The following is a 27,914-nucleotide window of genomic DNA, read 5'->3' on the forward strand; positions in this document are numbered from 1 at the left end:
ACGGTCGAGCGTAAACCATAACCAGCCCACTCCCTCCAGCCTCCTCTTTCTATCCCCCTCTCTGTCACTTTTCCTACATTCATATTGTTATTGTTGTAATTATCCAGCCTCGGTGAGCCCTCGTCTCCAGGCTCCGTGTGTCCGGCCGTAGTCCTCGGACGGTGACAGTTGCTATGCCGTGTCTCCAGCTGTGGGGCTCCGGGTCCCGCTCCCTGTGCTGGGTCGGTCGGTCCGCCATGTTGTTGTGTGAAGGCTGACGGAAGTTTGTCAGAAGGAGCCTGAGAAGGAGCTGCTGGTGTCCGGCACTCTCACCTCCTCTCCCTGCCGGCTACAGTCGCTGTCACACCGCAGGACGGGTGGTGCCATTCGTCCGCTGTAACAATGACACCTTCATCCTCCTCTTCCTCCTCCTCTTGAGCCGCTTTGATTGAAGTTGAGCATCAACATCTGATCTCAGTAACTCCACTGGACGGAAGGATGAGGGAGAAATGAGGACCGCTGGAGCTCTGTGGGAATAATTCATCCTGATACACACCTGGAGAAGGAAAGAAAGGCCACCAGAGGAGGAAAGATCAGTGAAGGTAAAAGAGAAAAGAGTGAGAAAGTGTGTTTGTGGAGGAGGATCATAGATGGAGATGAGCAGCAGCTGCTGTTATAACAACAAAGGAATAAAACAACTCCTTAATAATCATAGAGCCATCTGCATGCATTCATGTTACAGTTTTTCCTCACATCACTATTAACATTTACACAGCAGTTAGTGCATGTCTCAAAAACAATTAGTGCAAACTGCCAAACCTAGGGCTCAAAATGGATGGTCCATTCCTCCTCAAAAGCAAGTGTTCATGTCAATGAAACTGCCAGTGTCATCAAAATGAGAAGTCTTGATACCATAGATAGTTCTTTGATAGGCTTTGTCATGTTTTCATTATGACAGTTTATTCTCTCAGTGTTTTCCAATGAGAAAAAAGGTCAGAACTCAATGACACTACCTGAAAATGCTCAAGAAATCACTATACTGTACACCAGTGGTTACCTACCTCTCCTGTCTCGTGTACCCCTTGAGCCTTTTTGTCACACCATGAGTACCCCCTCACTCACACCTGTTCATGATTCTCCAAAAGTAGAACATAACACGACTGAATATTCAACACAACTAATTTTGTTTCGTCTACATAAATTGAACAATTAATATTCAGGCATTATCTTATTATTTAACTCAAATTAAACAATAACATGATAAATAGTAGAAATAATATTATAATAAACGTGTGTATTATTAATACTAATATATTATGATTATAATGTTATTAAAGAAAAATAGTAATGTTGAAATTAGAAAAGAATAAGAAGAAATAAAAACAATAAGTAATATAAATAAATAAATACAAAACAAATAATTAACCTGCCTGGGTTAGGTATAGCTTTTATGACATTTACCACAAAAGGAGCTTCTTTGAATATGTCCCCTTTAAACAGACATTTCAACATTAAAAACAAGTTATTGCGCACACGTACCATTTTATTGACGGACTTATGAAATGACTGAGGATATTTTTTATTATCTTGGAAATAAATTCTTAATTTTTCCACGTACCCCCTGCAATGTGCTCACGTACCCCTAGGGGTACGTGTACCCCTGTTTGGGAAACCCTACTGTACACTACTTGTACAGCCATTTGAAAACTACAGTGAAGTTACACATTAGCTGTAGTTAGAGGATTAAGTCAGTAGAGCTGTGCACAAATGTGAACAGTATACTGTAACAGTACATATTGTAACATAGGTAAATCATTCTGGCACATCCAGACGTTCCTGTCTGTCTGGTCACATATTATCATCTACATCACAACGGATATCATCACTTGTTCAATTTAGGAGGCATTTCCAGGAAAAAATGATTAAAAAAAAGGTATTAAATTTGGCAGAATTTGATAACTAATTCAACAATTTTGTATGCAATGACTCAAGGAATGTAATGAAGACTATTAGTTTTATTGGGTACGACTATTCATCATCCATAAGTATAGTTCATTTTGACAAACATGACATAAGCAAATTATAATGTTATAAAACAGCAGAAAACATGTCCTTAAGCATTTGCAATTTGTTCAGAGGAAGGATACATTGCTACTAGGTTGAACTAATAGTTATGAGAATTTTCATTCTGATCTGAGAAAAGCACCAAAGTGACTGAGAAAAACTGTAATGTCATGTTATGAATCAATAATATGATCATGTGTATAAGATTTTTTTTTTTTAAAAAAAAGGCAAAAACTAATTCTACTACAGGAGTTAGTCTCACTATTAAAAACGAATTTAAAAAGTCAGAATCCTGACAGCTGAACTTATAAGACAGTGGTTCCCAAACAGGGGTACATGTACCACTAGGGGTACAGGAGCACATTGCAGGAGGTACTTGGAAAGATTTAACAATTAATTTAAAAGTAATTGGGAAATGTTCCCAGTTTCTTAAAAAGGCTATTTTGTTGGACAAATTCACTACAAACTAACGGTTCTATTGCTTAATATTAATAAAATACAATATTTCTTGTAATTTTTTGAAACAGGATTATTTTATAATGTAGAGGTCATTTTATCACACTTCTGCTCTTAGGAGACAATAATTAGCTACATTTTACAAAGGACCATTAGGGGTGTCCAGATACGATATTGATATCGGTCCATTATCAGCCAGAAAACGGATATTGGATTTTACTGGACTGCATCTAAAATCTTTGATGTTTTTTTGGATTCCTTTTTTCATTATCTTCTATTTTATTTTTTAATTTATTTTATTCAATCAAAGAATATTCTTATTTTAAAGGGTTAATTATATGTAATCCATTAGTTTATAATAAATGGGTCTGTTTTTTTTAATAATCAAGCCTTTTCTAACATTCCACACTACAAAATAAGTAATAAAAGTACGTATGATTCATGCTGATATCGCATCGTATCGATATTGGAATCGGTCAATACTCAAGGTGGCAATATCGGTATTGTATCAGAAGTTAAAAAGTTCTTCAGGACATATTTGCCAATGTTTGAGATATAGTTAGGGGTTTAGGAGGGTTTGAAATTATAAAGGGTACTTGATATGAAGGAGGTATACATGATTTGACAAAAATGCAAAGGGGGTACACGGGACAATGAAAAGATTGGGAACCACTGTTTTAGGATCACATGTGTCAAAAAAAGCCTTTTAATGTTTATTAGATTGTTATTCACTTAATTGGAAAAGAAATAAGTTATTATCTGTAAACACAACCACAAACAGCCCAGTTTGGTTTCCAGTGTGCCAGAACTGGAAAATAATACAATAACTATCAGGCGTGACTATAATTACAAATGCACACCATATAATCAGACCTTTTAGAAATAAAAAATTAAATTTGTTAGCTATTCCCTGAAAAAAACTTCATATATATATATATATATATATATATATATATATATATATATATATATATGTATATTAACTTCAGTGTAAGACTTACTTTTTAAACAAATCAACAACAAAAAAATCACAAATTAAACAAACATTTGATATCCTATTTGTGTTATACTGAACCAATATTTCAGAGGTTTTAATATCAAAATGAAATTGATTGTGTTTCATGATTCCATATCCGCCTTTTGCTTTAAGAATATTGTCAATTTAAAAAAAATACAATAAATAACTTATTTTGTCCTTTTATGAAATGTCTGGAGTCTGGATTCACCAATGAGTCAGATACAGCCTGCGAGCCACATGTTTCACACCGCTTAGATGTAGGGGAAATGCCAGCTCATCATTTCTGATGTAACATCACTGTATGTGTTTGATAGTGATTCACATCTTTAAGACTTTAGCAAAGGGTCAAGAAAGAGGATGGGGTGGGATTTAACAGAGACTGGATTTAATGTCATCCTAACATAAATCAAACAATGAGGTAATGTCTGACTGTTTTCCTGCTTAAAGGTCTAAAACTTAAAAATAAATAAATAAAACATCTGATTCAAAGGCAGATTGGTACCAGAACCGTCTGGCAGGTTTGGTTACCAATGATAAGATGTGTTGCATTTATTGCTTTATACTTATTTAGAGACATCCAGTGGTTTAAAATTAGAACATTTGATGGTTGTTTGTTTGTCATTTTTGGAGTCAACTTGTTCTTGGGTTCACTTTAGGCATTTCGATTTATTTTACTGTTTATTTTACTTAATCAATTGTTTTGATAATCTGCGTTGGAATACTCAGCATAGTTTATTTTCTTTACTGTTTTTTAACTTCAGTTGTATTGTTTTGGATTTTCAGCTCTTTACATCAAACATACATTACATCCCTGAGTCCAGGGTCAAATAAAATATGGAACACTTTGATTTCAAGTGGGCCGCAGATTTTAGGCAGGGGGGGAAAAAAAGAACAATTTTAACATCATTGTGCTCTAGTTTTCAATATCAGGTGAATTCACTTAAAACAAATAATTGATTTTTCTACCAAGTTTTGTGTAATTTAGAGTAAATTAGTGGAATTGTTTGTGAGAATTTGCAAGACTTGTGGCAAAATTGAGAGTTCTTTCCACAATTTGCAAATAAAAATGACTGCATTCATGTGATATAAACAAAGGAAAAATGCAAGCCTCTAAAAAGATTGTGGAGTTTCATTAAATTGGTGAATTTGAGATATCTACAATTGAATTATTTGGCAATTTACACAGTAATTCTCATTTTCTGTCATTTTTACTTTCTCCTGCGTGCTGAATTGGATGCTTTAAAGGGCCAGATTTGGCCCCCGGGCCTTGAGTTTGAGACATGTGCCTTAGTCAGTCATAAAATGGAAATATATCATCAGTAATCACCACAGAAAAATAAATGCTAAAATATGACATTCACTGAACTAAAGAGGACCTTTTTTTGGTGTAAAATTATCACATTATGAAGCGATTGTAATTCTCTGTATATTTGCATATCACATTCCTCACAATGATTGTAATTAGGGATGTCCCGATACAACTTTTTCCCTTCTGGTACGATATTGATATTGCAGCCTTGCATATCGGCCGATATCGATATTGATCCCATACGATATCAGCACGAATCATACATACTTTTATTACTTATTTTGTAGTGTGGAATGTTAGAAAAGGCTAAAAGATCTTGTGATGTCACTCAAACAGAGAACAATGGTCAGCAACAGTAGGTTACTTTGTTGGAGTGTGAACCACAGTCACCTATGGATAGAAGTGCTGGAGCGGAAAACATTTATCGGAGTGCTTATATCTGTGATTTTAGATTGAGTCCAATAAAATCGGATATTCGTTTTCTGGCTGATATTGGACCGCTATTCGATATCAATATCGGATCGAGACACCTCTAATCGTCATGTGTTAATGTGACCTAGATAAGTCCAAATATCTGAAACTGACCGACCCTAGAGATAATGGAGTTGACATTTTCAACATAAATTTTGCCAAAAAGAAAGGAAAACTTTTCAGTCACTCACACACACACACACACACACACACACACACACACACACACACACACGTGTTTTTGTAGTTTTTGGCACTTTAAACACTCGACCCTGCCATGTGCTGGCAAACTAACGAGTGTAGTCTTAAATTAGCTACCCACCTACCCAAGCTTTCAGGTGTTCCCATGAGACCTGTTAGTCTCTAAATGTGTGATGTCTGTTTTTGGCTGCACAACAACTGACGTGAAGATCCACAAGCTGTTCACCGAGGTCTGTCCTATCAAGTAAAGAGTCAGTTTAGATGAAATCAGGGTGGATACAATCATTAGAATGTGTTGTTTTAGTAACAAAGTGAGCAGAAGCTTAAAGTAAAATAATGTGATGTATTTCATTGGTTTGAGTGTGTTTACTACAGGCTAAATGTCATCATGAGCCATTGATTGATGTTTCCCCCCCAATGCTCAAAGCTTCACCTCTGAGTCACATGACATTTCCTCAGACCCAGTTTTAACCCTTTGGCACCAGAGGAATGTGGAAGGCAGCATCTGTTGAGGATCTGAAGCCCAGTAAAGCTCCTCAGACCCTCCCAGTCTGCAGCCATAGCGTCACTAACCAACAGCTGTCCACAGAGAGACTCTGGCAGGGTTTCAGTCAGGCAGCCGCCGCCGACCGACCGTCGCGGTAACTGTGCAGTTGTGCTTTTGCTCAGTCGCTTCTCTATCAGCTGGCCAAATATCAAGTTCACAAGAGGAGAGTCTGAACCTCAGAGGAGTTAAACGGAGACTCGACCCAAAAGAAAACCACTTTTCAGTTGGTTTAAAGTATTGCATCTAACATGTGTTAGATAGATAGATAGATAGATAGATAGATAGATAGATAGATAGATAGATAGATAGATACCCCTGGTGCACATTTGATGCTGACAAATATAATAATGAATTATTACTTTTCTATTGCTGTGATAGATAAATAATCAGGATTCCTTCAGATCCTTCAAAAGTCTTTAAAGACATTCAATTCATGAATCTAAAAATAAGGGCTTAATTGTCATTAAAATGTCCTAAATCAAAGTTTAAAAAGTGAAATTTTAACACATAAGTATGATTTTATGATTTTAATTAGTCTCACATTTCAAAATAAATGGAAACCTTCATTATTTTTTTTTATTTTTTTAAATTGCACAATCATGGCAGCGGAACCAACTGCAATTATGTATTTGTTCTTGGCTGTCTTCAAACATATACGATATAATGCAAAGAATAAACATTCATTTTAACAACCAAAAATGGAATGGAACTCAATTACAGTGGTATTCAAAACATCAACACAACCTTTGTTTTTTTAAAGAATTTTTGGAACATGGATCATAGTGAAGTCATTCACCTAAAGTGATCCTCAAGATCATTCCAAACGTTAACAGCATGAACAGAAATGCATCTCCTTTTAACATTTGTTCTAAATTTACTTTCTTCCAAAATATAAACCCCTCTTGAATTATACTTTCCTTCTCTTTGTTTAAAAAGTGATATAATACCCAAAGGAAGGCTTTTGTTTCTTACAAAATCTATAACTCTTATAACCTTACTGTATCCATAAGTTTTTTGTTCTAGATTTTTTTTAAATAACGGTCTAACCCAACGCACGTTCTGTTCCCTATTAGTGAGTGAACAATCCTACACTTGGTGAATTCTGCTTCACAATGATAGGAAGGTTTGAGGTTGCTTGGACAAAATAATCAACTTTAAGTTATTTATAAAGGGAAACAAACACACGTGTGTGTAAATTAGCCAATGTAACATTAGTGCAAACTGCTTTTGAACTAGAATGATGTCATTGTCATTTATTAATGTCATAGATACCAGGATATCATCAGTTTTCCTTAAATGGAGACAAATTTCTCATTTAAAATGCCTGAATTGGTGAAATTGTAATCAGTTCTCAAGTGTGTTAATAGGAAATTAAAAGAAAGAAAAAAGAAAGCATATCTTTTTTTTCTTTTAGGAGCAAACAGGGATTATATAAATGAAAAGCGGCAAATCCTTGGATAAAGGGAAATAAAAATAAAAAATCAAAGCCATGACCTAGTTTCTCACTGCCAGGAATGTAAACGCAAATAATACCAACGACAAAGAAGCGTTTGGAAAGGTACAAAATCTTCAGATTGAAATGATCAGTTTAAAACATAAATATGTCAATAGTGGCTTTGATGATTGGAGAACAGAAATAACCTCTTTGATGTGGATTTACAATATTCAGTCCTGTCTGAACCCTTAAGCAAAATGTGGTGTGATTTAAGCTCATTTTTTTAACTGATAAATATAAGAATCTTCGTGTGGTTCAGCACTGGTTAAGACAAAAAAAAGTAGAGTCCACGTTTCATGGAATAGTCATTGCACAGTTGGTCCCACGGGGAAACATCTGGAGAAAGCTAACGTTTACACTAAAATGTAGTTTGTTGTTTATGATGCATTTCCTGTATTGCTCGACTATGCAAGTACCAGATCAGTTTTTAGGCAGAGCGAATTCTTTTTTAAATTTGAGTTTGTTGGAGTGAGCCCTTGCAATAATGAAGTACCCTTGAGCAAGGCACTGAATCCCAATGAGTTAGTTCAATTCCCAGAGAAACCTGGCACTTCTTAACACAAAATCAATGTAAAACTTTAAACAGATGGTGAAAACTGCAGTTAGGAGTTCGAACCAAGATCTACATTTTCCTTTTTTAGGCTTGATGACTTTAGCGATGATGAATAAACCTAACGAATAGGAGCAAAGTGAGTAGGGCTGGGCGGTATGACCAAAAATGTATATCACGGTATTTTTCAAAATTTTAACGGTTTCACGATATATGACGTTATTTAATTTTTTTTTTCATGTATAATGAGGTACTCACAGCATTTTTTTCTGGTTGAGAGATGATTTACTGCAGTAGATTGACTAAGGATGGTCTGCTTTACTGTCATGATGAGTGAATATTGTAGAATAATTCCACACTAGTAGTAATACATGTTTGCAACAGCAGCCCAATGGCTCTTTGCCACGCTAGCTTAGCTTTAGCTTCATTTCTAGCTTTAAATGCTGCATTCTCAGTGGTGTGGTGGTTTCTTATGGTGAATCAGATAGCGTTTTGTTTGCAGCTCCACCAGGACTTATTTTCGCATTATAAGAATTACAAATTACAATCCTTTGCTCTCTTTTTTTGTGTATTAATGCCGAACTGCCGACATGCTAAGCTAACCGTGCCTCAGTGTCCGTGAGTGTTGTTCTCCTGTAGCAGGCACATGCTCACATGTAGCTTCAGAGCTTTCAATTGTGTCTTTCTTATCCATTTACATGTATGATTTGCACCACAACTAACACCAGAACGCTACTGTTTACCTTCTTATTTAGAAGTGCAATGTTGAAAAGAGTCCGGTCTGAAACGCGGTGCAGCTTGGCATTTCGAAAGTTGTGTAATCAAATACACCAGGACGGCGGTAAAAACAAAAATATATACTGGTATTCTGTATGAACTGGTTTACCGCCCAGTCCTAAAAGTGAGTACCGTATTTTCATACATAAGGCGCACCGGAATATAAGGCACACCGGTTTGTTGTTATTATTATTATTATTATTATTATTATTAGTATTAAGGCTCATTAAGCAAAACAAAATAGTCAGATAAGTCAAACTTTATTCAACTCATTAACAATAACTCTCAACATTGTTCAGGTTTAACACATAAAATATAGAACAATTCACTCACTTTTTCAGTTCAGTATGTTGAAGCACAGTACTGATACATATCACTCCACGAGGCGCCTGACTCCCGTAGCCCTGAAGCGCCAAAAATCCATCAAGAGGTGCAGCTTGGTAGTTTACCAAAGTTGTACTAAACATATTAATTTCATACATAAGGCGCACTGTCGATTTTTGAGAAATTTTTCAGTGCGCCTTAAAGTCCGAAAAATATGGTGTCTATTTCTTAGGATTCTCGCTGAATTCTGCAGTAAAAAGAGATCCTTGTCTTAAGCACAGAATCCTGAGGAGTTTTCTACAAACTGCAAATGAATTCAGTCAGAGACAAACATCCAGGTTAGAGAAAAGCTAAGTCTGTTCCAAATAGTAAAGGTAAATAAGTTCCTTATTCAAATGAAACTCTTTATCTTCCTTATTCATTATTTTTCTGTTTTCTCAAATGGTAGAACATAGGAATCTTGTTGCGTTTGCATGATATCTGCTGTTGTAGGTCATGTTTTTTATCCTCAGGGCTGCTGCTTGCAATTGGAATAAGCTCCTATAATTAGCAGCATGCAGCTCTTTTTGTGCAGTTTAATGATTCTGCTGTTCAGGAATGATCTTCTAAAGAGATGAATGAATGAATAAAGAGACATTTCGACATTTGAGATTCACTACTGCACTGCTGCACATGGTTTGTATAGTTTTTAGACGTATTTAATATTCTAATTTCCCTTGATTGAGTTCACCTTTATATTTTAATATCGCTTGTGTTTGTGTCGCATCATCTTTCACAGTCAGCATCAGCCTCAGTCTGATGCTGTAAACTGTGCTGTTTGCTTATGTTACAAAGCTTATGGTGTCATTAGGACATGTTTGGCTTAGATTTAACCAACTGATGGAGTAAGATTAGCTGATTCAGAGTCAAAGTTGGTCCACACACTGAAGATCTCCAGCTCAGAGCCTCTCATGGGAAAAAGGGAAATAAATCCTGAAGGCTGCTACCAGACGTTTGGATTCAGAGGTCAGTTCTCTGTTTTAAGCTACAGGCTGGTGGTGGTTTTATTATTATCCTCTTATGAAAAATCCACCATTCCCTTAATTCTCAGAGATCAAGCTGGTGTAGCTGGAACTGAGTGACTGCTCTACTCAGGCTTTTGGATACTGTTGTCTTTTTCATGCCAAAGCAGCTACTTAGTGGAAATTAGAATGAGTTGTTCTCTCTTTACCTGCATTTTGAGGGAATTTTAGGACCAAACACAAGAAATATAGGTTTGTTTTTGTCATTATACTGCTGTGCATAATAGATGGTGTTCTATCTGTCCTGGATCAGTATTCATACACAGTGCATCCTCTCACCTGACAGAACGTTTTTAATACAGCCATTTTAAAAGTGAAGAATGTCACGGCTCATGTAAAGTCATAGTCTGCACTCGTGGCACATCTGCTAATGTGAAACTGAACCTTCAATTGAAGACCACACAGTCTGAATTGAATCACCCTTAACCATACATTTTCATCGATATATATGTAACATGCAAATGTCAACACTGAAATCTTTATTCTGAAAATGACATTTTTACAGCAGTAAGTATGACGCTCATTGCTGACCTATTGACTTCACAGATTCATTTAAAATTTAAAGATTTTTTTTTTCAATGCACCCAAATTCTCACATAACACAGTAGTATCATGAGCTTCAGTATCATAGCTTAGCATGATAGCATAATTAACACACAACACAGTGCGTATCAATTAAAAAAAGAACAGGTAACGACAACTTCATACATAATTTTATTTAATATTGTTAAAATTCAAACAATGGTATGATTTCTGTGTACATTATGATTGTTTTTTTAATCTCAGCCAACTTTGTTTGAGTTTCATGACGCTTTTTAAAAATATTTACACTTTTTTGCTCACTGTTCAATAGAAGAAAAACAACATCTATTCTGTGACCGTATTATTTATCATGTGTAATAGTAATAGGGCAGGGCGATAAGATCCAACACTCATATCTCGATATTATTTCTCAAAATGGCGATATACGATATAAATCTAAATATTTTTAACTCAATAAATTCTTACCAGAAAGACAATTCTGCGTTAAATTTCCTGATGAAAAAAGCCACACGGGCACATTTATTAACACAAACAGCTGCACAATATGTGCCACTTTTGGCTTTTTCTCTTCTAAGGGACAGCATGTGTGAGTGAGTTCTGTAGTATGGCTTGTTTAGGGGAAGGTCTGGGTTTAGAGGCACTCAGTAATCCATCTAACTGTGCTTTTCAGGCTTTTCAGAGAAGTAATGAAAGCAGCGACTCCTAAAATGACTATTTTAACACAAAATAACCTATAAAAATAAATGAAGAAAAATTGTAAAGGACACTGTTTGACTGTACTCTATGAATAATCGTAAATACTTGAATGATGTGATTTTTACTGTGTGTGATTGTATAAATAAAAAGAATTATTGTTATTTTTTATTTCGCCAAAATAGAAAATTTGATAGATCTTGAATCACGATATATTGCCCAGCCCTAAATAGTAATTATCCTGCCATAAATCCAATGTTATTTGTTAACGACATTATTAGTCGACTCATCCTCCTGCTAGCCTGAATCTCAACCAATGAATGAAGTGGATTTGGAGGAGGTGAGTAGGGACAAATTCAGCTGTGTCCAAAATTTCAATCTCTCCCTTCTGGTAGGAGGTTTCGGTCCATCAGGACCAGAACCTCCAGACACAAAAACAGCTTCTTTCCCTCTGCCACCATCCACATGAACACACCCCAAGTCACACACTGAACCCCCCCCCCCCCCCCCCCCCCCCCCCACCCGATCACCACCTCCACCAGCTTGATACCTGCTGCACTGTATATATATATTTATATTTATCCTATTTATCCTTTATTTATCCCTCATCCTTTATATTTATCATTATTATTATTATTATTGTTGCTGGGTTGTTCTTTGTTGTGTTGTTTTTATTTCTTTTATTTCTTTTTGTTGCTTGTTTTTGTGCACCAACCACCAAGTCAAATTCCTTGTACTGTCCTCAAAACTGTACATGGCAAATAAAACATTTCTGATTCTGATTCTGATTCTGAATTACTGACCGTAGCTTTATTAGAGTAGAATAAGTAAACCTAGTGATTGGTGCTGCACTCATCAGCCCTGATGGTTTTAGTTGTCTCTGCTGCATCTTTACTCAAAGTAATGGCATTGTGAAAAAAGCTGATGATCCAGTTTTTAAAGAGAAGTCATTCCAAGAAGCAGATGTTTCTGGGACTCTGGCCAGTGTTTAACAGTGTGCTAACTTTGCTTTTGAGACCGGGAATCAAACTCTCATTTCCCACTCATGAATGATGACTGCTGGCTTTTCTCTGTCCACCACATGGGATTTGTTTTCCGATTTTGGGGTTTGTAGATCAGACATCTCAGATTAGCTTCATGGTGTCTTGTTCATAATTCTGACCACTCAAAGATTGGCTTTTGTGGTGCATGCAGTCTGAGCTCTAATTTTACAAGTGGTTTCTTTGAATTACTAAATGTTTAAAGGATTTCTTTGTAAATGTGTGATCGTGTTCCACTTTTAAAGATGAAAATAACATCAACAAATAACATCGAGGCTTGTGTTTTAAAATCCTAACGTTGCACACATGGCAAACCCTGTGTTTTCCTTGATGAATACACGGCTGTGGACCCTGAATAGGTTGTTGTAACTCATTTCCTACTCATCCCAGCTGCTTTGCTTTGCTTATCTCCATCCTCTTTTGTCGTAGTGTCTTATATTTTTCAGCATCACGTTACAGCACTCAGCTCTGAGTACTTCTGGCCATGAAACTGTTCTAAACCAATTTGTGTTTGGACTTCTTCTACAAGCGTGTCTGATTGCAAGCACATTTCCTGTGTCCTCACCTTGCTAAAGAATGTGTCCATGTGTGACTCACATAATAAGTGGGGATTTTACTTTATTTGGATGAATACTGATGGGCTTTTTTGATTTTACATTTTTTCTGACCAGGTTATTTCCATGCAACTAGCATCCCATTTTTTTTTAGAAAAGACCTTCCATACAATTCATTGGAAAATATGAACACCCACTGTTATAAATCACATTTTAACATAAACACTAGTTCACCAGCTCTGTGGGGGCGAGCGTTGTCACCTTGGAGGATAGAGTTAATTCTTAGGCTGAACGATTAATTGCATTTGCGATATTATCGCAATATCAAAAAATGTGATTTTGTAATCGCAAAGGCTGCAATTATTTTTACGGTATTATTAATATTCTTTTTTTTTGTTTTTTTCTTGTCCTGTCTTGTACTGTCCTGTTAAGTTCAGAGAGTTTTTGAGAAGTGCAGTTCACATGTTTACATGTTTCATGAAACGCAAAGTTAGTTAGATATGTTGAAGAGGTAACGCCACAGACTTGTTTGCTTCTTTGTTGTAATCTGTGCTTTAAAATATATATTTTATATTTATTTAAAGTTTGCATAAATCTGAAATTGTTTATTATGAAACAGGTTGATTTATTGTATGTTTATTGAAAAATACACAACAAGAGAAAGAATAATCACATTAAATCGCAATATTGAGGGAAAAAAAATCGCAATTAGATTATTTTCCAAAATCGTTCAGCCCTAGTTCATTCCTGTAAAAATATGGCTATAGAATAGAATCTAATCTCCATATCTCTCTGCATTTAAATTTCCTCCAATGATGACAAGCCTAATTTTTCCAGTGAGGGAGATGTCGCCCAACACCATCACACTTCCTCCACTAAAAGAATCAAGATGATTCTCATAGCGTTCTCTGCGTCTTCTTCGACCCTACGTTCCAATTGACGTAATCAGAATCTGGAGTCATCGCTGAACATAACACATTTCCACATGTTCAGTTTCCAGTGAATGTGTTGCCAACACCAGTGCAATGTGGCACCATTTAAAAGGGGGAAAAACAGGCTTTCCAAACATAAGATTTATTGCCAGGAAGCTTTGTTATGAGATAGAAATAATCATAGGAAACACAAATGTTTGGTTCATTGCATTACAAAAGCATGAACATAGTGTTTTATGGAGTTTTGAAGGTGTATAGTTTTCAATCTTTAAGGTTTTTTTTAGTCTCTGTTATGTTGCTCATTTTGTGTTTGTTTTTCTTTTTGTCTGAGTTTGTTTCTACAGTCATTTTGTGCTGTTTTTTCCCCCTCATTTTGTTAACACATCTTAGGGGTGTAAAGATTACCTAATTGATTGTTTGATCAATGATTTAGTCAAATGGATCTAAAGTATAAACATCGTCATCCAATTGTTGGTTGTTGAATGCTTTTCAAAGAATGTTTTCCATGTAAATGCCTTAAAAAGTCAGGCAATAAAATTCTCAAAATGTATCACTATTGTGTTTTTATTGTTTAATGTGAAAGAACCCTGCAGATTATTGTCTGACATCCTCGACCTCTAAATCGAATCGAATCGCATCGTGGCAGATGTTGTGACATCGGCAAATATCGAATCGTTGTTCTGATAATTGATATTGTTTCATATTGGATTTACACCTCTAATCTTCACAGATATTTTGTTCCTGTTCAAATGTGTATTAGTGAGGTTTTTTTTTTTTACTGATTGCATCAACATCAATTTCTCCATCTATTCAAAACATCAAACATTTCTTTGTACAGAAAAACGTGAGAAGCACTAACCTCTGACCTGGTTACTAAGTAGACACACTGCTGAATATCAATACGTTTGGTCGTCACATATCTGTTTGATTTAGAAAATAAATTCACACACCAAAGCTTGATTTATTCATTTGAAGGCAGCTTATGTTTGGACACAAATTATTCTGACTCATGACCCATTAGGATACATCTTGATGAAACAAATATCATGTCACAGCACAGCCACATTATGTCTTTAATATGCTTCCAAACATGCAAGCATCTACTCTGCAATACTTCCTCTCATTGGGGATTGGAAGCAGATTTAGTGCTGACCCATATTTACCGCTTACCGCATGGCTTATAGTCTTAGCAGTAGCAACAACAACAAGATGATTCACACGATACCATCAGGTTTTTCATTATGTTTCCATTCCAAGTGTTGTAATCAAATGTTTTGTCCGTTTAGGTGGAGCGAGACGATGGGCTGCATTGAGAGCAAAGAGGACAAAGGCCCGTCGACCAAATACCAATCAGGGAACGGTCCCGTGTCTGACGGCACCACCATCACCACGCCTCACATAGGTCACTACGGACCTGATCCCACCCAGCTGCAGCAGAATCAAGCTGCACTAACATCATCTAGTTCCACTGGTGGTAATTTTAACCACACTCTCACGCCCTTTGGGGGCTCCTCCTCTGCCATCACCCCTTTTGGAGGGATGTCGTCCTCCTTCTCCGGCCCTTTATCCAACTCGTTCTCTGGTACTATCTCAAGTGAGTGCTTTGGTATTGTTAATCCATTATATCATGTGGGTATTCCAATGTGGGTTAAATCATTGTATTATGTGTCCTCATTTATGTAAAGAAGGGAAAATCTGTATTAAATCAGATTTGCTTTGAGCTCCATATGGAGTTTTTACCTGCAGAACAAAACATTGGAACCAAACACATGTTAAACAGCTGTTGTGTTTGGCCCTGCAGGCTCTTAGTGTCCAGAATGATCCATCCGCTAAGCAGAATATCTTTTCATCCTTTACTTTACTCAGTTTACATCTTACATCTTACATCTTTATTATTATCATCAATATTTGATCATGACACAATTTCACATTTTATCAGATCATTGTTCTCTTTGGAAACCCATTTATTTGCACTGAAATAGTTTGAAACCAAGTCAGAAGTGTTTTTACTTGCCACATGGTGGCCCTTAGGGTTTTTCAGCTGGGTGTCGCGACCATCTGCGGTGGAAGACCACTTTGGTATCCACTCAAATCGAATTTGATGCTCCATTGGTTCCCATTTGGCATGACTGAAACACTAATGAGTTGGTCTAACATGAGTGTCAAAAGTTTGGGACAAACCTTTTTGTGTATTAATTTGTTTCCTACAGACGAAGAAACAAAAAAAAAGCTCGTTGTAATTTCCTCTAAGCTTTAGATAGAAATCAACCAAATTCTAAAAATAATTGAATTTAATAACCATTTTATTTGGTTTCATAAAATTGTTCTTGGCATATTTTTTTTATCACACATAAGCTTACTTTGGTGATGCACGATGTAGTAACAAACTTTTAATACTTAGCTCATCTACTTTGCTTCATGTGATGGGTTGTAAAATAATTTTAAAATGTAATCTAACCTGATACATGGACTGTGGAAATTGGTTTTCAATCCTGGTAAAATAGAAATTAAAATATTTATTTTAAAGCCTTTACAAATGTAATCAATGAGATAAACATGCCCACATTCACATTCATTAGGTTAGGGTTTTTTTTTTTTTTTACCTTGGGTTCAGGACCCTATATGGGGTTACCTGGAATTAAAATGCGGTCACCTGACATTTCTAGTAATTGGTGTAAAATTATTTTAAAAGAAAACCTAGGTTTAAAAAAAACACACACACATTCAGTACATAAACATACACACACATTAATCTCAGCCTGTTTATTAAAGGGTACTCTACTACGTTAGATCTGGCTGAAAATAGCTCCTCCCTATCAGTTGTATTTCAAGGTACAAAAAAAAAATTTGGGGGTATTGGAAACCCGTAAAACATTACTGGTTACATACATACAGTACATTTTTTATTACAGATACATTTAAAATAGTATCTCTTGTGTTCTAAAACTTGTCTGTTATGATATGCTCCATCTGATACTCACTGTTTTTTGTGTTTCCAGGTGGTGTTACCTTCTTTGTGGCCTTATACGACTATGAAGCCAGAACATCAGACGATCTAACGTTTAAAAAGGGTGATCGCTTCCAGATAATCAACAACACGTAAGACTATTACTGCTAGAGGAGGGTCAGACATTTTTAATTTGTGTCCTTCCTTCTGCTCATTGGTTCTCAGTGTAGCCTGCTCAATAGATTTATGGTTCCAAAGGATCGATCAGTGTCATCTAATCTTATTCTGAGATTGAAAACTTGTTAAGGTCGAGCAGAACAAATAGGATTTACAGTAGTGTGCACTTAAACATAATGATGCGCTAAAGCTGGAACCATTTTTGACAAGACTGACCCTTAAATCACACCCACTGCTTTTCATCCCACTATCAGTCACATTAGGATAAATGAGCTCCAGTCCTTAGCTGACACTTCAATGAGTGAGTCATTTGTTCTCTCTCTCCTGCGTCTTGAAGTGAAGGTGATTGGTGGGAGGCTCGCTCAATCACCTCCGGGAAGAAAGGCTACATCCCCAGCAATTACGTGGCCCCTGCTGACTCCATCCAGGCTGAGGAGTAAGACCTGTTGTGTCCCCAACATGAGATTAATGACAGCACACGTGATGATTCACTGATCTTGACATTGATTGTTTACAGGTGGTACTTTGGTAAGATGGGACGCAAAGATGCTGAGAGGTTGCTGCTGAACCCCGGGAACCATCGAGGAACATTCCTAGTGCGAGAAAGTGAAACTACGAAAGGTGATGATCAGTCCAATAATGAGAGTTTGATATTGTTTTTGAGTAGAAATTCTCTGTTATTGTGGTTATTTTATAACAGTGACTAAAAAAGGGAGATTTTTGGTGAATGGTAAATGGACTTGATTTTATATAGCGCTTTATCACCACACTGAAGCAGTCCCAAAGCGCTTTACATATCAGCTCATTCACCCAATCACTCTCACATTCACACACCAGTGGGACAGGACTGCCATGCAAGGCACTAGTCGACCACTGGGAGCAACTTAGGGTTCAGTGTCTTGCCCAAGGACACTTCGACACATAGTCAGGTACTGGGATCGAACCCCCAACCTCTCAATCAGAAGACGACCCATTACCACCTGAGCCACGGTACTATGTTGAGCTTTTGTCACCATAGACCAGTTGAAATCAATGATCTTTCACTTGCCTCCTCACTCCTTTTCAGAGAAGCTCTTTGACAATGTCAATTTTGTCGACTAATCATTTTCGTTATTGTTTTTCACATCAATGCACTGAAACTACAGTAAAACTAAAGCTTGACTAAATTGGGTAACACTGTATTTGAAGTTGTATACATAAGGCTGACATTACACTGTCTTTATCTGTCATTAGCATTAATAAGGTGTCATGAAGGCTATCATTAAGTGTTGGTCACTAAATTATGACACATTTGGAGCTATGTTGTCATTTTTTGGGTTAGGTGGAGGCAGGGGTGGACTGGGACAAAAATTCATCCCTGACACTTTCTGTGCAGACCAGCCCACTACAGCGACATGTAGAAGCTGTTATTAGGTCAGTGATGCTCATAATGTGGCACTTTTATTTTAATTATTATTCCCCCAGAAAACTTTAAAAAGGGGAACCCCTTTTTTACCTATTTCCATTTTGCAAATTCCTTTGTCCCATTTTTGCCTTTTTTCAAAAAGTTCTCATACTTTTTTTTAGACTTTAGCAAGCTTTTGCCAATAAATACCCCCTTTTCCTATTTTTTATCCATTTTTGCAAGTTCTATTAGACACTTTTGTCCATTTTTTGTCCTTTCTTTAATTTTTTTGGCCACTTTTCATCAAAATAAGCTAACTTTTGCCTAATAAATCCCTCTTGTTTCATTTTTTTCTCTACATTTTGCCTCTCTTTGTTTCACATTTTTGCCCTTTTTTTACTATTGTTTGCCACATTTTGCCAATTTAATTTACCCTTTGCCATTACATACCGCCTGGTTCCTTTTTATTTGCCTATTTTTGTTCACTCTTGACTGCTTTTGGCCCATTTTAGTCACTTTTCACTCTTTACTTGCCACGTTTGGTTCATTTTTGGCCACCTGTTACCATGTCTGCCTCCACTCGTTCGTAAAAAAAAAAAAACGTAGCTAACCAGACCAGACCACTTTGGGTAGATGGCCCACCGGGACGATGCTTGCTATCCCAGATGGCCAGTCCACCCCTGGGTGGAGGGATCTAGTGGGGTTAAGTATGGTTAGGGTAACGAACAACACTTAATAACAGCCTTAATGACACGTTTTTCATGCTAATGACAGGTGTCATGTCATAATAATGACAGCGTAATGTAAAGTGTTACCCAAAAACTGAATTTAATCTGAACTGAATGAAACCATTCAGTGGCAAATTTTGAGGAAGGAGGAAGTTGGTGTGAAAGGGTTAGACACAACGTTAAATAAGCCAATCAGAATAAAGACACAGAGCTTTGTGGATCTCTCCTGTTGACTGGTGGATAACACCCGCTAATGAACATTAAAATAAGTCGTTTTATTCAACTTACAGAAAAATAGGCCTCCTTATCAGAAAGCTGTGTATTCATGAGGCTCAGGAAATCTCTGTACAGCAGATGTTTTGAAGTGGGTTGAATGGTTGTGGAAAGTGTTTCTTTTTTTTTGATTATTTTCAGGAGCTTTTTCTCTCTCCATACGAGACTGGGACGAGGCCAAAGCAGACAGCGTGAAGCACTACAAGATCCGCAAGCTCGATAGCGGCGGCTACTACATCACCACGCGGGCGCAGTTCGACACGTTACAGAAGCTGGTCAAACACTACACAGGTTCGCACGACGCTCTGCACCAGCACCTCTTGCTTCCTTCTCATCCATTATTCATCATCACGTCCTTTCATCACACCTCCGATAATCTTTGAGCAAATTGCTCCCAGTCACGCCCACTGCTGCATGCTGTGCTGTTCACTATGCTATTGTGGCGCGTTACCATGGGAGATGATGAATGGTTAAATATTTTAAAAGCAATCAGTGGTGCACTTTTTACGGAAGCTTTTTTTTCAGCCTATTTTTTTTTTTTTTGAGCTTAGAGAGCATTTGAAACAACAGATACATTCATTTCTTTATTGAGAGGAAACATGACCGGCTTGTTTTTGATAAAATGATTACAAAATGTACTTTAAACTTGGTTTAAGTCACAGATAGTTCTATATTTATGCCATATTGTTGGCATTACAATTATTTATCGACTTCATGCAGGCAAATTTACAAAAATCACTCTGAAAAACTGAAAAATTTAAATCCAAAAAACTGAAAAATAGCCCAAAAAACTAAACAAAAAATAACTTATTTAGAAAAAAATGATTTTTTCATTTTATTTTTTTCAAGTGAATGCAATGCGCTTCCTAAACTTTTAGACTTGAGTTTTCTGCATGAGGAGGGCAAAGTATTGAGTCCCTGTGATCCTACTTTTTTTCAGTGTGACAAAAATGCGACTTCATCTCGTGTCACAATTTGTTCAAAAGCATTGAGCATGAAGTGATGCATTAAACAACTTGGATCTCTTTGGGTCTGTGTTCCAGAGCATGCAGACGGGCTGTGCCACCGGCTGACCTCAGTTTGCCCCACGGTCAAGCCTCAAACCCAGGGACTAGCTAAAGATGCCTGGGAGATCCCCAGAGAATCCCTGCAACTGGAGCTCAAACTGGGCCAGGGCTGCTTTGGAGAAGTCTGGATGGGTAAGAGCAGGAACATGCCACACTGGAACTGATTAGCCGTGGGTTATCTCGTTGAGGAAATAGAAAATCAAGCAGGATATGCGTGGGGCATGCAGACCAAATGCCAGCCTGTTTGTTTTCTTTGTTCTTGTTCAAACTCAGGGGTTTATCCACATCCTGCATCCTGCAGATATTTCCTCTACTGCACATCCAGAGATCATCTCACTCTGGACAAGCTCAGTCTTTCCCTTTGGCTCATCCTACAATTATAATTGCTAGAAGTGCATGCATGACAGCACATGTCTGAGCAATTACAAGACCTAATTAATAATATTGTCTGGCTCTCAGCCCATTACCGACACTGATTACCCCTGTGGCCTGCTGGCTTTCCTCCTCCTTCTCCAATACTGTCATCTCTGCAGGAACATGGAACGGTACAACCAAGGTGGCCATAAAGACACTGAAACCAGGAACCATGTCGCCCGAGGCTTTCCTTCAAGAGGCTCAGATCATGAAGAAGCTCCGGCACGACAAACTAGTGCCTCTTTATGCTGTGGTGTCAGAGGAGCCCATCTACATAGTTACAGAGTACATGGCCAAAGGTACCTGTTCACAGCCAGTGTGCTTGGGTTTGCATCAGCGCTCACTCATCCCTGAGGACTGGGAGAGCTCAGCTGTTTGCTACTGATATGATCTATTTATAAAGAAATGTTAAACAGCATCAGACAAAGACACATCACCAACCTCAGCAGATATGTGGGTTTTCATGACTTGACAGTTGAAAATGTTGAATTTCACGTACTGGTTTAATAGCAATAATCTCCACACTGAGAGCACTTGGTCAAAGTCAAAGCTTGCAAACCAATTTTGTCCCATTTTGCACACAAAAAAATAAAGTGAAAGCACAACAGGATCATGATAATTTAGTTTCAGATGTTAGTTAGCAAATATTTTACTCTGCTTTTTTTTATTTGTCCCACAAAGAAGAAATTAAGCAGTGATTCACATTTACTCATGATAATCTTTTTTGTCTTAAGTGCTCCCTTTTTCTTGTTTCTAAATCCAAGTACCTCCTTTGTCTGACAACATTTTACTCAGAATACTGTGAAAAAACAACTATAGAGCATAATGATGGAATAAATGAGTGATAAGACACGTTTTAAATATTGTAATTTAGTGAATAAGTTGAATGAAACAGTATTTTGTACCTCCTAAATAGAATTATTCCTATAGTTTTTATTATTTCAGGTCCCTTTTCAATTCACCGCTTGTATTTTCAGTTCATGTTCATATATCATCATTATAATGGTTATAATTTAATTTAATAATAATAAACAACATAATAGCAGCATATTTTTAATGCTTTCATTTGTGCCCCCTGTAGTGCAATTGCGTATACTCATTTTATAAAAACTGATCTCGGGGACATAATTGTTAAATAATTGTTAATTTGCAATTGTTCTTTTTATAAAGATGCTTGGATAATTCAGTGTACGCTCCATTCACAAGCATTTCTCTGATTGTACATCATAGAAGAACTGTTTGTTTTCCTTTCCCAGGTAGTTTGCTCGACTTTCTCAAAGAAGGCGATGGGAAGTTTTTTAAGCTTGTGCTGTTGGTGGATATGGCTGCAAAGGTGAGACAAATACTAGAAGTGTATATGCCCGTCCAGAGCGTGTGTCTGTGAATTGTTAAGTTTAGAGTTCTATTTTAAGAGTCTTTTTTGAAAACTGTTCAAAGCCCTGAGATAACTACGTCTCCCTGTCACAAAGCTGGCTCCATTTTCTTTTTCTTCTTTTTCTTCTTCTTTGTGTCTGTGTTGAATTTTTTTTGGAGACACTGAGAAATATTCACTGAAACGCCATCAAACGCTTTGTTTTTAGATCGCTGACGGCATGGCTTTCATTGAGAAGATGAACTACATTCACAGAGACCTGAGAGCTGCCAACATCCTCGTGGGTGAAAACCTGGTGTGCAAAATAGCTGACTTTGGTTTGGCCAGGTTGATAGAGGACAACGAGTACACAGCAAGGCAAGGTTGGTCAGCAAACGTTCACACATGTATAGGATTTTGAATTGTGACTTTTTCCAAAAATAAATGGTGGAACATGATGTGGTTTTACATGAGGCGCATGAGGTGGATGTGTTGGCTTACCCCCAATTTTCACTGGATAGCGTAACTGCAACAAAGCTCATATGTTTCCGTTAAAGTCAATGTGTCAGTTTCCATCATATGTGGACCCTAACTGCTGCGCGACTATCTACTCCGTCATGCCAGAGCCCTCTCCAATAGATACGCAGACCTAGGCTGCATCCATCTCCTTTGCTATCCATTGTTCCTTAACCCCCGGAAGTGTTTAAGTAGCGGCCATGACAAGAAGCGTTCAAATTCTCTTAAAGCTAAAGAAAGGAGGCCCAATGCTTCCTTTATAACTTCCTTTAGCTTAGAACACACTGATGCATCCTTTACCAAAGGAGATGAGATAACGCTGACCCACAATTCCTTGCGACGACAACATTTAAATGGACCGAGCTCATTCGAGCGTTCACGGAAATTCACAACAACTGAAAAAGGACGCAGATTATGTAAATTACCAATGCAATAATATGCCTTGAACAACTTTAAATAATCTAAAACTCTTATGATATGTAAGCCATATAATCAGATTATAACTGACATAAAACAGATACTCTGTGGTTTAAGAAAAAGGGATCAGAGATGTTTTTAGCCACATTATGTTTTATTCAACATAATTTATATTTCTGAGTGTGAGCAACCATTCTCAATGTGATGTTATTTTAGTTTACCTTTTGTTCCTCGTAGCCTTTGATTTACATTCAAACCTTGTGATTTTTTAGATTATATCAGTGGTTAGAGGCGCAGGGGAAAGTGTTATAAATGTGTTTTTAGTCAATTTTTGTAAATGTGTAGTTTTTCACCATGGCAGATGTCACTAACCTTCACTGCCGTTTAATTATTATGTCACCTAGTGGAAGTGTGTCTGATTGTCAAAACAACGTGATGGCCTTTCCCTAACTCCTTTAGGTAGTCTACTAACATCCTTTCCTTAACCCCGTCATGTCATCCACAGGTTTAAGGAAAAGTGGATAGGAAAGGAAATAGGAGGGACTATTAGGACACAGCCTTTCTATTTTTGCTAGAAGACAGAGCAATGCTGCATAAATTCAGCAAAGACAAGAAGTAGTGCACAGGCACAGAATAAAATGTCCGGTTTATTTTCAAAATAAAATACTCTTGTGTTCAAGGCGGATCGTATTTCCATCAATTGTGGCGGTGGCTTTCTTCAGAGGCTAGGCGGGGCTACACCGTGGACAGAGCGGCAGTGGATCATTTTCACATATAAATATTGACCTTATCCATGGTTTAATCACAATAATCTCCACAAAAGCAGAAGATCTACAAGGCAGGGCCAAGTTGAGTGTGTTTGTACCGTATGACTTTTTGGTGACAATCCGTGTTAATTCGGGTTAATCCTCACAAGATGCTAATGATGCCAGAGACATTATCCCTGCTGCTTTTAATTTGAAGGGCCGCACAAACCATGCCAGCAAAACAAGATTCATGATGCCTGTAATGACTCGTGGAAGTAATTATGAGTCATGGGGGTTTGTGGTTTTAAGATGCCAGAGATAGAAGTCTAAACCATTTAGTGGAAAAACATTGTAGTTGACTTCTTCTTCTTTCTTCTTCTTCTTCTTCTTTGCTAAATCGCACACAGGAGCAAAATTCCCCATTAAGTGGACGGCTCCTGAGGCCGCGCTGTACGGACGCTTCACCATCAAATCTGACGTCTGGTCCTTTGGCATCCTCCTCACTGAGCTGGTTACTAAAGGCAGGGTGCCCTACCCGGGTAGGTGACCACATCCACAATTCTCACACATTTGTACTTATGTGGATGAAACGCGGTGGAAATGTTAGCTCGTTAATGACAGATGATGATGTGACATTGTCTGCTCTGTGTTGTTTATGCCTCAGCAGGGGGCACACACACACACACACACACACACACACACACAAACACACGCACACACACACACACACACACACACACACACACACCTTTAAAACAATCACTACATTAGTTTAGTGACAGAAAAGTAATTGAAGGTATGAGTTGGAAATAACTTTCCCCTTTGACAGTAAAAGTTGAAACATTACACTATTAACAGTGTTAGCATTCATCAGAAAAAAAAACAAGAAACCATATATTTCAGCAAAATTAAAAACTTTAAAACCTAAAATGTTTTTTGTTTTTTTCATGTGACTGTATTTTGAAAACATTGTATAAAATTGTAATGACACTGTGGTATATTAATTAGGGTAGTCTCGTTTTGGTGGCAAACTAATCAGAATCCGAAAAAGTTGTATTCGCCAAGTACAGTTTAAAAACAATACAAGGAATTTAACATTTGTAAATAGCTGTGTGTGTATGTGAATGTTTTTATAATCTTTGTATTGTGGGTTGGTAAGTTTTATTGTTTTGACTGTATTTCACTGTAGTGTAGAAAGAGTTGTGACCTAGCAATACTAGTACAGTTCCAGTCGGAAGTATGTATTCGTATAGTGGGAGGAGCTTAAGTAGAGTTGTCAATTATGGCCAAATGAGTATGTTTTTGAAGGTTGGATGTTCAAAGAGGTGTACATACTCTGTACTCTGTAGTGTAATAAGGGCTTTATTTGCGGGGGCAAAGTAAAATAGCATGTGCAATTTCCCTGCTTTATTTCTATGGGACATGCGCATTATAAATTGATAAATAAAGTTTCCCATTGAGCACAACCACTGCCTGCTGCGTCGTGACCAGCCTCCCCCCTCTCACCTCCCCTCTCCTCCGGAGACGCTACTACTTAATTCAAACACTAAATACTGAAGTTACACGGACTTTGCGGGCATGTGTGTACAGTACAGAGCCAGAGAATTTGGATTGGATTGGATAGTTTTGAGAGTACAGAGCTTTGGGCAGATCTAGCTAACAAAAGAGAACAAAACAAAAGAGAACAAAACAAAATTGAACGTACCAGAACTGCACGTCCCACGTTTTCGCTCTTTCCCTGTACGATATAGTAGTAACATTAGAATCAGTGTGCGTGCGGCTCAGATGCACCTCCCCTCTCTCATGTCCCGTCTGGTCTAACCCGCGTTGATTTCAAAATAAAATGAAAATAAACATTTTGAAATCACCAAAAAAGTCAAAAATAATGGATGCACACCCTCGGGCCATGCGCAAGCTGTGTACGACATTTGAAGTCGATCAGACACTGCATCAGGGAGATATGCTCTCCACACGCAGACACGCATGCACGCACACAGACAGACCTTCCTTGTCTTTATAGATAGATATTTTATGTGCATCACATCAGCTGCAAACTTTTGTATCTATGTTGAATTGCATTGTCCCTGTTAAATAAATAATAAATAAATAGGGATAAAGGATGGATATATACACATATAAAATCACCTAATAATTGAACAATGAATTAAATTCCTAAAGTGTGGGACGCTGTCTCCTAGTGGACCCTAAAAGTACTGCAGGCGGGCCATGCAATGTTATTATTACAGTAATACAAAAATAAAGACTTCTTTGTTGAATATTGCATTTGACTTGAAATTACTACATAATTAGTCATTCTTTTAAAATGTGATCCAAACTGATTAAAGGATTAGGATTTGTGATATTTTTCATTTATCGGACATATGTTGGGGAGACTGGCTCTTCTAGAACAAAGGCAGGGTACGAGTTGTATGTCTAAGGCCAATAAATGTCAGTTTGAACCTCACTGCTACCCTTAGCTAGAGACTGATGTTCAGGACTTTATTGTTTGTTACATTCTTTATCTATGCTAATTTCTCACTCCATCTGTCCTAGGAATGGTGAACCGTGAAGTTCTGGAGCAGGTGGAGCGAGGCTACCAGATGCCGTGTCCACAGGGCTGCCCCGAGTCTCTGCACGAGATGATGAAGCTGTGCTGGAAGAAGGAACCAGACGAGAGGCCCACCTTTGAGTACCTGCAGTCCTTCCTGGAGGACTACTTCACCTCCACTGAGCCTCAGTACCAGCCCGGAGAAGACCTATAGTCAGACTGGAATATCCCACATATCCCTGTGCTTTGGTGAAGAATGAAGGACTGAAGGAAAATCAGACAAAAACTGAAACTTTACGTCCAAATACCCTTTACACTTTGGTATTTTATATTTGCTGTTTATACTATTGGTACTAAACAAGCCTACTTTTGTTTATTTTATACTTTCAAAGTGTGTTTATGAACTACAAGTGTTAATTTCTGTGAAATCAGCTTCGACTATGCCAAGTTTGAAAGAATTACGGTAATAACCCCTTAATCTCTCATTCATTTGCCTCCAAGCTGTAGTTTATGTGCTATATTAGTAATTTATGGAATAAATGGATTAATTATTAACAGAAATAACATGTTTTAGAAGAGGGAGACACAGTGGGGTGGGGTGGGGGGGAGGGCTCAAGGTCAATCCTAATCCATATGATACCAGTCCAAAGCTTTGATATATTTTCAATCATCAGTACACAGGGACCTTTAAAGCTTTTCACACAGTTTGTTAAAACAGTCACTTATTCTGGTTTGAAAGAAAACAGGAGCTTGTTGACTTTTGGCTCCTTGCCCAGACAGAATGACACAGCAAATATAAAACAACCCAAGGATTTAAGCACCGGCAGAAGATTCCTGCAAAAAAGGCACGACTGCATCGTCAATGGGACGCTTGTTGCAGCGCGGGCTGTGGATTCCCGCCCTAGTGTTTTATTATTGCAGTCTTCATGTTGTCATTTTGGTCGGTTTTTAACCCTGTTTCTTATCATCTTCTAAAAATATGTCCATCCAACTTGATCCACATGGGGTCGCTGTTTTGATATTTGTCCATAGAAATGTCCATTGTCTCACAATCACTATTCAACGAGATACCTGAAGCCACAAGAACCCTAGAAAACTGTCCACCGGTCCAACAGCTTGAGATCTACACCCCAGTCAGGGGCCCATATGTGGCCCTCGGGTCAAATTTTCTGCTGCCCCCAAAGTAAATCCACAAATCGACAACGAAATGCACAATTGACACTAAAAATGCACAACATTCAAAGTAAAAACACACAAAATGCAAGAAAAAAAAAACTCAAAATGACAGAAATTGTGATTGATTATATTGTATTAATCCTACTAAGTTCATAT

The 27,914-nt window shown here is 37.5% G+C and overlaps 1 protein-coding gene across 1 annotated transcript; it reads left to right on the forward strand.

Annotated features, from left to right (window-relative positions):
* Window positions 1-27,137, forward strand: LOC114454081 (tyrosine-protein kinase yes-like). Its single transcript, XM_028434223.1, has 12 exons — window positions 1-581; window positions 15,301-15,608; window positions 17,014-17,113; window positions 17,476-17,574; window positions 17,656-17,759; window positions 19,665-19,814; window positions 20,567-20,722; window positions 21,124-21,303; window positions 22,261-22,337; window positions 22,585-22,738; window positions 24,442-24,573; window positions 26,588-27,137. Exons 2-12 carry the CDS (start codon window positions 15,314-15,316, stop codon window positions 26,794-26,796), a joined length of 1,656 nt encoding a protein of 551 aa, XP_028290024.1. The 5' UTR covers window positions 1-581; window positions 15,301-15,313; the 3' UTR covers window positions 26,797-27,137.
* The last annotated feature ends 777 nt before the right edge of the window (window positions 27,138-27,914 follow it).

Source organism: Gouania willdenowi, chromosome 20 (assembly GCF_900634775.1).
Source record: "Gouania willdenowi chromosome 20, fGouWil2.1, whole genome shotgun sequence".
Classification (NCBI taxonomy): domain Eukaryota; kingdom Metazoa; phylum Chordata; class Actinopteri; order Blenniiformes; family Gobiesocidae; genus Gouania; species Gouania willdenowi.

Bases quoted from the DNA above. Each gene is read 5' to 3' on its own strand.
- LOC114454081 (XM_028434223.1), top strand. From the start codon at position 15,314: ATGGGCTGCATTGAGAGCAAAGAGGACAAAGGCCCGTCGACCAAATAC. The intron at 17,575-17,655 runs GTAAGACCTGTT...GATTGTTTACAG, and splicing joins GACTCCATCCAGGCTGAGGA to GTGGTACTTTGGTAAGATGG. The intron at 22,338-22,584 runs GTGAGACAAATA...CTTTGTTTTTAG, and splicing joins TGGTGGATATGGCTGCAAAG to ATCGCTGACGGCATGGCTTT.